Source organism: Arachis duranensis, chromosome 7 (assembly GCF_000817695.3).
Source record: "Arachis duranensis cultivar V14167 chromosome 7, aradu.V14167.gnm2.J7QH, whole genome shotgun sequence".
In the NCBI taxonomy this organism is placed as follows: domain Eukaryota; kingdom Viridiplantae; phylum Streptophyta; class Magnoliopsida; order Fabales; family Fabaceae; genus Arachis; species Arachis duranensis.
This window is the reverse complement of record NC_029778.3, coordinates 76,904,922-76,916,817: the sequence shown is the minus strand read 5'-3', so window position 1 is coordinate 76,916,817 and position 11,896 is coordinate 76,904,922. Positions and strand designations below refer to the sequence as shown.

Here is an 11,896-nt window from a genome sequence, read left to right as displayed (position 1 = left end):
TAGATATCAACTTCACGTGAAGTCGACTTCACCTGAGTTTTCACCCCATTTGCACACCTAATGAATTGAACATCTAATATATCAATTATTCACATTGTTTAATATTTTCATTGTTTATCTATACTTCTTTTTTCAACACACTCATAAAACTTTAATATATTTCAAATACCAATATTTAATCAAAATATCATTTTTGTCTCTGTATTAAAAATAATTTCTGTTGATGGCTTTCCTGTCAGAAAATAAGAAAAAGAAAAGAAGATAGACCAGAGCAAGTGGTAATGAAAATTGAAGAAAATGAAAAAAAATGAGAGCACAGTAGTAAGTAGTACATGACAATATCACATTACAACACTTAACTTACACAGTTACACATATAGTCACATGGGAGATGCTTCTGTAAAAGAGAGAGAAACAAGGCTTATGCGTTGCGAGATACACATATTTTAGAGAGAGAAAGAGAGAATAGAGACTTCTAGAGAGAGAAAGTGGGTGTTTTATGTCTTTTTTGGGTTAGACTCTTTTTCCATATCTGTTGCAGGGTGGTGTGGTGTGGTGTGGTGTGTGGCACTGTGTGGGTGAGTTTCCCAAAGCTCTCTCTATTCTGAAAGGTGTGTGGTGTTGTTGATGCAGCAGAGGGGCATGGAATAGAATGAATGAAGCCATGGCATCCCTCAATTGGTGCTATTTATTTGCTCAGAGACTTTCACCCGCTTCTGCAGAAATTTGAGGAACCCTAATTTCTGATTGGGTTTCCTTTTTCTTCTCCCATTCTGGTGGGTTTCTCTTGGGCTTTAAACCTGAAACTTTTTTTTATGCATATTTGGTGTTTGTTGAAATGCTTGATTCATTTTCATGGCTCTTGGGCACAGATTATGAATTTCATTGAAAATCTGAGCTTGGTGGGTCCTGATCTATGACATAATCTTAATTCTTAGCTCTTTTGCTTTGGATTTATGCATTATCATCCATTTCTGGGTCTAAATTTTTGTTCTGTGTTTCAATGCTGCTTATTCGTTCATGCATGTTGATTTCTGTGTTTTCCTTTGCAATTCCGACTCTCTCTCTCTTTCTCTCTCTCTCTCTCTCTCTCTCTCTCTCTCTATTGAATGCTTAATTCAATTAATTGGTATTTGTTAATCAATGTAATTTTATTTTACTGTTTTAAAAAAAGAAAAAAAAAAGAGGAAAAGGATGAGGTTCTTGTCCAAAAAGATTTCCAGAACTTTAGTCGTTGAAGTTTGGTGACAACTTCAGTGTTGTATGTCATAATGTCTAAAGAAAATGTCGTTGTATATGTGTAAACTATGAAAGGTTTGTAGGATTTAGGATGTTTTGAATTTGTATTTTGATTTCATTCAGATTTCCCATTTTGCATGTCTTCGGTTCTGTGTTGCTTGCTAGGTAATGTTGCTCAGTTTAATGAAACTGCTTTGCTAATATAACCAGAAAAAAGTTTATTAGACATTGTTGTCTTGTTTTAAAGACCATTCCCCGCAACTTCCACGAGGGAAACATGATAAATACTCTGATTTTTTAGGAAGAGTACAATGGGTGAATTTCCAGTTAATGGTTTTGAAGCGAACTCTAATGTTGAAACATGAAAGCGCTGTTGCATGAAAACCGTAACATGTCTGATCCTCGTTCCCTCGGTTAAATGTCATGTTTGTCAGTGAGAAACTTTCTCTATATTATGAAACACTGCTGCATTAAAAATAATGTGTCCAATTTCCTATCCACTGGATTGCTAATGAAAAATTGTTCTAAATTGGGGGCAAAGAAAATGTTGCTACCGGATTCTGTTAAAGGAGGAAACAATCATAATACCAAATTGCTCTTAGGGCAATGATGTTAGTTCATCAAAGAAAACAATCATAATTCTCACTTATACTCCAACTTTCTGCTTAGTTCACTTGGGAGGAAAGGAAAAGACGTACGACGGAATAAACATACCTACTTGATGATTTATTTATTTATTCTCATTACATTACAATTTCTATTTAACGAATTTCTATCTTCGGATGACATATGGATGACTTCAATATAGAAGCTAAACAGTTTTGGATGTTTTAGTTTTGATTTCCTTTTCTTTTTAAATTTATTTATTTGTTTGTTTAATTAATAACTGCATCTTGTTAGTGTAATAACTTACTTCACTTTCTTATGCAGATTATCAGGCCTTTGTCTTTTTATTTGTCAACCAAGGTTTGAAATGATGGAGTTTGTAAAATACTAGTTTATAGCTGAAAAAATGGCCAACTACTTCCTTAGGTTGTTTACAAAAAGCCAGAGGTAGCTTCTTAATGTAGCAACATGTAGATTACCAAGAGCAGTTGCAAATAAAGTGATACTGCATTAATCAGCACAGATATCGATCAGCAAACAAATGGAAGGCTTATGCGAGGAGGGATCTAATGAAGAAAGACAGATTTTTACTGAGGTCTTTTCCAGTAATGGCATTTTTCAGTCTAGTCAGAGGTGTCTTGTTTCTGGAGTTATCAACTTTGAATGTGAATCTGCAAAAAACACTTTCAAATCATTCTGCTCTAGTAATGAAGTTTCAGCTGTACTGCGCTCCTCATCTTCAAGATTTAAACATCCCGAGGAGGACCTTAATGCCATTCAAGATTCCAAAGAGACTGCTTTGGGGTGTGTGCCAAAGAGTTTCACATGTGAAGATGATCAAAATGACGAGGAAATGAATGTCAAGCGAATGAAGTTTTCTTTACATGAAACTCCTAGTGGTAGATCTGATTCAGAAAATGTTTTGAATCCATCAGAACTTTCAAAAGATACAGTTTCTAATTTATCTCATGCTGACTGTGATAGTGAACCCATTGCTTTTCATTTAGTTGAATCATCCAAGTGTGGTGTGATATCTAGTAGCTATCTGTTGAAGCATAATGTGTTACAGAGCAAACCAGCGGCTAAGGGTGATGTAGATGCTACAAAATGTAAATCAGCAACTGCAGACAGTAATGTTGCAAAAGAGGTGATTGTAGGTAAGGCAATTGCTTCTCCTGCTTCCCAGGAGAGCTTTGCAAACAGGCTTGTGGTTACGACATCATCAATCAGTGCTGTGAATCCTTTACATCCTGAAGAAATGTCAAAAGACTTCATATCTGCTGACATGGATATTTCAGATTCATTATCAAAGCTGGACAAAAAGGATCCTCGTACTTTGCTGCAGTTTCATATTTTGCGGTTGCTTACAGCGGCAGGATGGTCAGTTGAGAAGCGTAAACGCCCTAGTAGGCGATACATTGAGTCCGTTTATAGGACTCCAAAAGGAAAAACTGTCCGGGAATTTACAAAGGCTTGGAGATTATGCGGTCAGCTTCTGTCTGTTGAAAAATGTAATTTAGCATATGAAGAATGTAAGGAATGGAGTGATATTAGTCAATTTTGGTCTGATTTGTCCATTGCACTGATAAATGTTGAAAAAGGAATGAACCAGTTAGAGACTGCTTCTATGTTGGCTTATCAATGGTGGCTTCTGGATCCCTTTGTAGTACTAATTTTTTTTAATAGAAAGATTGGTGCACTGAAAAAGGGAGAAGTAATCAAATTAACTCGAACTTTAGTTTCGGGTAACAGTGCTTGTAAACGGAAATCAGATGAAGATATATATGTTGTAGCGAATCCCAGCAGCATAGAAAACCATTGTAGAAAAATCTCTGTAAACAAAAGCAGTATGGATCTAGTTTTCTCACCTGGTTATGGATTAGATAGCAGTGGCACTCAGCAAAGTGCTTGCTCTTTTGATATTCTTACAAGTTCGGGAAATTCAATACAAATGCTTGAAGGGTCTAAGGTAAATGATGTTCACCAGGCTAACGTTGGAAATTCTCAAAGGGTTGATGAAGATAATGGGATTGAGGGAGATGTACTATTGGAAATGTCACAGGAAAAGAATGCATCTGAATTAAGCCATGCCCTTGTTCATTTTCATGACTCTGAGGCTATTCAACAGTCTAATTATAGTGATGGAGAGGGCAGAAAAATCTCAACAGCTTCTGTATCTGAGACAGATAAGACATGCTCTGCCACCAGTGTTATTCTTAAGAAGAAAATGAGGAGGAGGTGCAAAAGGGTATCTCAGATCAAACTGAGTATGTTATACCGTAGTGACATGGTGGGCTCAACTGTTACTGAGCAGATGCAATCACTGAATGGTGGTCCAAGTGGAACTCAGTTTGGGTTGGAAGAGGCTCACGATAATCTAGTAGACGATTCAGGAACAAAAAGAAGCTGCAGGAAGTTATCATCTGTCGGTGCATCCCAGCATATTAGGAAACCAAACTACTCCATAAATGGAATGAATAAGTCCAGTAGATGCCGGATTAAAGATGATGATCTGTTGGTCTCAGCAATATTCAAGAACAAGGATTCTGGCCAAAATATGATTCGTGGTAATTCTAAAGCAAAATCTGGCAAATTGAGAGGCCGGAGAAATCTTAAAAGCCAAAAGGGCAGATGTCGGTTGCTACCAAGGAATCTTTGCAATGCAGGGAATCACAATAAGGATGGCAAGAGGTATTATTTGGGGTCAAGGACAGTCTTGTCCTGGTTGATTGAGAATGGTGTGATATCTATAAATGATGTGATTCAATACCGAAGCCTTAAAGATGATGCTGTCATTAAGGATGGTAGGATTACCAAGGATGGTGTTGTGTGCAAGTGTTGTTCTAATGTGTTTACATTATCAGAGTTCAAATTTCATGCTGGTTTTGCACTGAATCGTCCCTGCTTGAATCTTTTCATGGAGTCTGGTGAGCCGTTTACACTGTGCCTCCTTCAAGCTTGGTCTTCTGAGTACAAAGCCAGGAAAAGTCAGAATCAAGCTGTGAAAGTTGATAATGATGATAGAAATGACGACTCATGCGGCCTATGTGGGGAGGGGGGTGAGCTGATTTGTTGTGATAACTGTCCGTCTACTTTTCATCTGACTTGTTTGTCCACTCAGGTATATGTGCTTTCTGGAGTAGGCTAGTTTCTTTCTTATGTTCCCTAGTTTTTCATATTGTTTTTTCTGCTACTTTTTAGGAATTAGACTTACTATTAAGTGATTGTTATAACGTCATCCTTTACAGTTATTATTTATATACATACTATATATAGTCTTTTACAATAGCATCATACAAGTAGTACTGCCCCTTCCTTTGTCAAATTGTGGTAGAAGATTACTTCTTTTTTTCTTGTATGGAGTCAGGAATGTTTATCTGTACTTATTGCTTGAAAACTATAGTAGATTGTAGTAAGGGTTTTCTATGGTTAGTGGATGTTCTCTATCACTTCTATGAACTTGACTATGTGGTCAAGAGTAAGGTCATTTTGTTCCCTGGTATATATTTTACTTGCAATTTCTTGTTTAATAGCACTTAAGCTATGCGCTTAATTTGTTTTGATTTGGTATGGAGATTCTGTGAGCATATTCACACTTGACTTTTTGACTGTATGCTGGCTGGGTACTGGTCAAGTTTCTTTTTTATGTTATCAGGATTTAAAGGCGTGTATTTATGTTGTTCTAGTCTGCCCTTTTTTCTTGTCCTCTTTAGATCTTGTTTATATTTTGTACTATGTGGATGTCGTTATTGTTGGAGTTCTATCACCCTACCATGAAAGAATGATGACTGTTTCTTGTACATCAGGAGATCCCTGATGGCAACTGGTACTGCACAAATTGCACTTGTCGGATATGTGGAAAATTGGTCATGGACAAGGAGGCTTCAGATGGGTATGATTCATTGCAATGTTCACAATGTGAACATAAATGTAAGTATGCCCTGTGCACATTGCATTTATAGATCTTGTTTATTTGACTCTCCTTACACTCCAGACTGGTGGGTGATTGGATGCCTCATTCACTCATATCAATGCCTCCCTAACTACTACTACTACTACTACTACTATTATTGTTATTGTTATTGTTATTGTTATTGTTATTGTTATTGTTAGGCAGACATTGATCTGAGTGAATGAGTGTGATTGGATGCCTCATTCACTCAGATCAATGCCTCCCTAACTATTATTATTATTATTATTATTATTATTATTATTGACTGCTTAATTTGTTCATGAAGAAGGATTTCTCTTGGCTGAAAGTTTATGCACTTTTTCCTTTTTGGTGCTTCAGTAATGATTTTGTCAGATTATTATTAACATGTATTTGAACAGATCATGATAAATGCCTGAAAGAAAGAGATAAACAAGAAGGCTTTCTTCCAGATACTTGGTTTTGTGGTCAGAGTTGTCAGGAGGTACTTGCTAAATTTTTCTTAAGAAGTTTCCAGGCTTCCGTTTGAAATTGATTTCTTGAGGCAGTGGTGTGGGGTGTTGGCGCAACTACTTATTATTATTATTATTGTTATTGTTATTATTATTATTGTTGTTATTGTTATTGTTATTGTTGTTATTATTATATACTCTGTAGAGTAATTGGGAATTATTGTTGGGGAAATGGCATGGTTTGAAGAAAGCTTTGTGGTGATGTTGGATTGAGAAAAAGTGATGATGATGAAGAAGAGTTGATGATTAGAATAAGGATAAAATATGAAAAAGAATAAAAGAGTTGACTAACTGTTGACCATAAGGAAATTAACGGTAGGGGTAAAATTGAAACTTATCAAAAACTTTTGAAATAAATTAAATGTTAAGGGTAGATATTGATATTTAGATTGAAACATATAAAATGAATCTTCAGCATATTAATGCGATTCTTAAACTGTACTTTCTAACTAAAATTCAGAGTCATCCTTATTTCAAATTATTCTATGGTGATTATAATTGAGAGCAATGTGCTTGATTCTGCTTTAATGTTTCCATGACTGTTGCTTTGTTGCCTTTTATAGTTTTACAATATCAGAATGAATTTGACAGCTTTCAAAGTTATATTTTTCTCGAAATTTTACATTCTTCCTTTCTGGGGATTATTGTAGTAGATGCCTGTTTATAAGTGAACTAGAAAAGTGAAAACCTTTTCAGTTTCTTGCAAAAGATAGACAAGTCTTGTATGTAACATAAATTTCATTTTTATGCTAGTATTTTGACATTTATGCAAATAATAATAATTTTTATTTGTTAGAGTTGCTTTTGCTATATTCAACAGGGAGCTTATGCTTGTTTTAACATTAGGATCTTATCCATGCCATTAAGAGAAATTCTCTAGGAGTAAATGATCAACAAATTTACTGATGAATGTTTTTGCCTGCGTGATTGAGATGCTATAGATAATGGTATAATGGATTGCATTATCCATTAATTCCTTCTGTGTTGGTTTTATTGCAACAGTTCTATCTTACAGCATGACTGCATGAGTTCCTTGTACACTGTAATGTTATTTTCTATCCAAGGACTTGACACTTGGAATTTGCAGGTATACTCTGGTCTCCAATCTCAAGTGGGGTTAGTTAATCATGTTTCCAATGGCTTCTCATGGATGCTTCTTAGATGCATCCATGATGACCAAAAGGTTCATTCTACCCAGTGGTTAGCCCTGAAGGCGGTGTGCAATACTAAGTTAGCTGTTGCGCTTACTATCATGGAGGAGTGTTTTTTGTCGATGTTGGATCCAAGAACAGGCATACACATGATACCCCAACTATTGTACAACTGGGGGTTTGTTCTTCTTTCCTATGACAATTTTGCCTTGCCTCAGCAACTCTTTTTCAATGCCTCATCTTCTGAGGTTCTTACATTTTGTTTTCCTTACTCCCTCTGTAATTGTCTTTCACTTTTTGGGTTCATTGAAAAATTAATATTTCTAGACATGAAAGTGATACTTATTTTGAAACAGAGGGAGTATCTTCTATTGCATTTTAGCTTATCCCACCTAATGGGACATGACTTTATTGTTGTTGCTGTATCTTCTATTGCATTTTGATCTGAAAGTTCGCATCTCTAAATTTCAGGTCTGATTTTGCTCGCCTGAATTTTCAAGGGTTTTACACTGTGGTATTGGAAAAGCAGGATGTGTTAACATCTGTAGCATGTATTAGGTAAAACATATAATATAGATATTTTACCTTCTGGAATTTATGGCAGGTTTTGTGCTATTTAGAATACAATCCCTGACACACACTTATGTGGGAGAATCCAAGAATCAAGTTCAACTACTTTTCTAATATCAAATATGCAAAGCAAATTAGTGGAATGCCTTTTAATTGTTCTCCAGCTTACCCTTCCAGATGATTTACTAATGAATTAGGTTATTGTCAAAGTAATTTTATTCATTTGAGTTGCCATGGGTGTATAATTGCATCATAAATGAAGGATTTCTCCTTTGCAGGGTGCATGGAACTACAGTTGCTGAGATGCCTCTCATTGCAACTTGCAGTCGGTTTCGTCGGCAAGGAATGTGCCGACTCCTTGTGAGTTCAATTGAAGAGGTATTATTTGCCCGAAGTTTTGTATCTATCCAAAATTTTCATTAAAACAAAAAGTTATGTTCCAGTTTCTTCCTTGTTGGTTTGCATTCTTTAGTTTGAACATTCCTACTTTCCTCTGTTTGGTATTTTTTTAGGACTTTTGTATTTTAACAATTTTTTTATTAGCAGATGCTAACATCTGTCAAGGTAGAGAAGCTTGTGGTAGCAGCAATTCCAGATTTGGTGGAGACATGGACCAAAGGATTTGGATTCACACCTGTGGATGCCGCCGAAAAGCAGAAGTTCAACAAAATCAACTTCATGGTTTTTCCTGGAACAGTGTTACTTGAAAAACCCTTGTACAAGAAGGAAAGACCCGAAGGTATTTTCATTTGTGTATATTTATAGCATGCTATGATTGTAAAATATTACTAAAATTCATTGTTGTCAACTGAAACAGGAATCTGTTATGCATCAATGATGGCAGCAAATGAACCAACCAAAGTAGGTATCAGTTCCGAAGAAATGGCCCTGGATAAATCAGCACTAGAAGATGTTGGAGACATTGCTACTGACGACGTGGGTGCTGATAAGTCAGGGAAACCAGCAGAACTTGAAGGTAAGAATCACAGAGACACCATTGCTGACAGGGAAACCAGCAGAGATGATAACACTCAAGCCATCAACAACGACGACACTGGATTAGACGCCACAAAATCAACAGAAATTAGTAGCTGTTTTGGAGCAGAGATCATCCCGGTAATGGTCTCGGACAAGTCTGATAAATTGTGCGGTGGAGACAGCATGCTCGAACTGAGAATGAGCAGCGAAATCCAAACGGCGTGTAAGTTGGGACAGCAATCAAGTGAGGACTGTAATGTAAAGAAAGATGGTGCTGAATCAGGTGTATTAGTTATTGAGGAAAAGGATGTCAAAGTAGGTGAAGTTCAGGAAAATGCAAATGTGCAGGGTAATTTTTCAAATTTGTCCTGTAAAACATTCGTGGGCAGCAATTTTGACATTGATTCTAGTATTGAACGATCAGGTGAAACTGCTCTTTTTGGAACATTTGCAAAGTCTGCAAGTTGAATGATGAGTTGAAAAAAAAATAGATTTTTTTTTTGTGGAAATGGTGTGATGCTCATAATTTATGTTTTAGCATAGAGTATAAGGAAAACTGTTTTTTTATTCCCTAGGATATTTCTCAATCTGATAAGTTAATGATTAATTCGTCGCGAATTGGAGTTCTATTTAAGGATTTGTTACTAGCTAACAGGTTGATGTATGTATAAGGTAAGATTTGAACTTTTGATATTTGCTTAAGCATATTAGCTCAAACTACTAGATCAGCTTAAGCATATTAGCTCAAACTACTAGATCAAACTAAGTTGGTAAGATTTGAACTTCTGATCTATTATTAATATATTGTGAAAATTTAGTGTGTGTTTGGATTACAGTTTACAAACGGGAGTTTGAATAAAATTGATTTTGTAAACTTGATTTTGATGAAAATTGATTTTGTAAACTTAATTTTGATGAAAAGTAAGTTTGCGTTAAGTGATTTATGTTTGGCAATATTTATATCAAAATGGATTATAGTAAAATAAATGTTGTTTGGATTATACTATTCAAAATCACTTTTAGATACAAAATTACTAAAATAGACATCAACTTAAATAATTTTTGTATATTATTTTAATTTAGATATTTGAATAGATGTTATTAATTAATTCTATAATAAAATTAATATTTATACACTAAGATAAAAATAATATATAAAAATTGGCAAAATATACTTTTAATTAAAACTAACAAAATATAAATTTTAGAGAGTACTAAAAATAATAAAAAAATTCAATATTTATTTTGGTAGTAATTGAAATAAATAAAAAAATTTATGATATTTTTTATACAGTATAATTTTAGTACTCTTAGTACTTTTTTTAGTATGTTATAATTTTTTATTATTATTATTTACAATTAATTTTTTGTTTAATTTACTTTCTTAATAGGATCAATATATTATATTAAAAAAATAAAAATAATACAAAAAAATATAATTATAAAAGTGTATAATATCAAATAAATAATTAATAAAAAATAGTAAATAATAGAAAAAGATAGTTCATATAAACAAAAATAATATAAATAATACAATAGTATGCATAAAGGATAAAATTAGTAAAAGATAAATAAAGATTGAGTATTGATGGCTAAAAGCCCGTTGGTGAAACGCAGAAGCTTAAAATTGTTGCTTCTTGAAAACGTGGTTTTGAATGCAAAATCACTTTTGCGTTCATGAATAAAAAATTTGCCAAACAAAAAATTACAGTTTTCAAGATATCTAAACGTACTTCTTCTCTTTGAACGTGGTTGCCAAACACACCCTTAGGATTTAGAGTTTATAAACTAATTTGAGGCATTGAAATCTCTCAATTTATGGTTGATTTGATTTAAATTCATAAACTTATTATGTTAGCAGCCAATTAAAACGGTCCGGTATGTATTGTGGTATCACTTAATATATCAACAAACTTTTGGTGTATATTAGATATCTATTATATTATATATTATATAAAAATAAGATTTTTGCACTTAATGATGTTTCTAATAGTATTTTTTTTATTTATTTCTTTTGACTCATTGAATATAATTCATTAAGGTAAATTAATTATATCAACTAATTGATTTCATTAGATATTTAAATATTACATAATTTATATCAATCAATTAATTGTAATTTATTATATCGATTATTTTAATTCATTAATTTATAAAATCTAAAATAAAATAAATGATTTACTACTTGTTTTAATTGAATATAATAAATACAGATTAATTTGATTAAGAAAATCAATCTCCTAAAAGAGTATTTTTTTATTTATTTTATTCATTAAATCCAAACAATTATAATAAATTAATGGTTTATAGGCTCCGATCCGATCCGATTTGTGTGCATTCCTAGTGAAGTGTATTGTAGTGTGGATTTACTTTTAATTTGTGTTGTACAATGGTATTATGGTATAATCCCTAGTAAAGTGTATTGTAGTGTAGATTTACTTTTAATTTGTGTTGTACAATGGTATTATGGTATAATTTGAGCTTTTACTTTAGAATTGTGTCATAATTTTATCTCATCGTTTTTTCTCGAATATCAAGTTGATGTATTTTTATTTATTATTATTGAAATGGATGTAATATAAAATTTACAAAAAAAAATCTCCCACTCAATTCATTTATATTCATTTATTGTAGTCTATCTCTTCTATTTCTTTTATTTTCTTCTTATTTATTTAAACTTTTTTTATTATGAATTTTATCATTTTTATAAATAAATAATCATTAATCCATTTCACGTTAAAAAAATAAAAAATTGATCAACCTAAACTGATTTGCATATAAATGATATTTATATGAAGTGAATATTATGTTAAGTAAAATAATAGCCAAACAATAATATATATATATATATATGTCAGTGAAAAAAAGAGCATCATATTATTCTTTTAAATATGAGAAGAATATTGTTT

At 33.1% G+C, this 11,896-nt stretch overlaps 1 protein-coding gene across 3 annotated transcripts; it reads left to right on the top strand.

The window, feature by feature from the left end:
* The first annotated feature begins 302 nt into the window (after positions 1–302).
* On the top strand, positions 303–9,496 carry LOC107459718 (increased DNA methylation 1). 3 transcript variants are annotated; one of them, XM_052251910.1, is made up of 9 exons: positions 303–776; positions 2,170–4,966; positions 5,652–5,775; positions 6,178–6,260; positions 7,376–7,617; positions 7,911–7,997; positions 8,288–8,387; positions 8,556–8,748; positions 8,854–9,496. In XM_052251910.1, the coding sequence occupies exons 2-9, from the start codon at positions 2,387–2,389 to the stop codon at positions 9,453–9,455; spliced, it is 4,011 nt and encodes a 1,336-aa protein (XP_052107870.1). In that variant the 5' UTR covers positions 303–776; positions 2,170–2,386; the 3' UTR covers positions 9,456–9,496. The 3 variants fall into 3 exon arrangements, with proteins under 3 accessions (XP_052107870.1, XP_015933441.1, XP_015933440.1); XM_016077955.3 differs by having other exon boundaries at positions 305–776; positions 5,655–5,775; positions 8,827–9,496; XM_016077954.3 differs by having other exon boundaries at positions 308–776; positions 8,827–9,496.
* Positions 9,497–11,896: the final 2,400 nt, after the last annotated feature.

What these genes read in the sequence shown, in the direction of transcription:
- LOC107459718 (XM_016077954.3), top strand. Translation starts at nt 2,387, where the DNA reads ATGGAAGGCTTATGCGAGGAGGGATCTAATGAAGAAAGACAGATTTTT. An exon ending in GTGGTCAGAGTTGTCAGGAG is followed by an intron (nt 6,261 to 7,375) that starts GTACTTGCTAAA and finishes TGGAATTTGCAG; the next exon opens with GTATACTCTGGTCTCCAATC. An exon ending in ACATCTGTAGCATGTATTAG is followed by an intron (nt 7,998 to 8,287) that starts GTAAAACATATA and finishes TCTCCTTTGCAG; the next exon opens with GGTGCATGGAACTACAGTTG.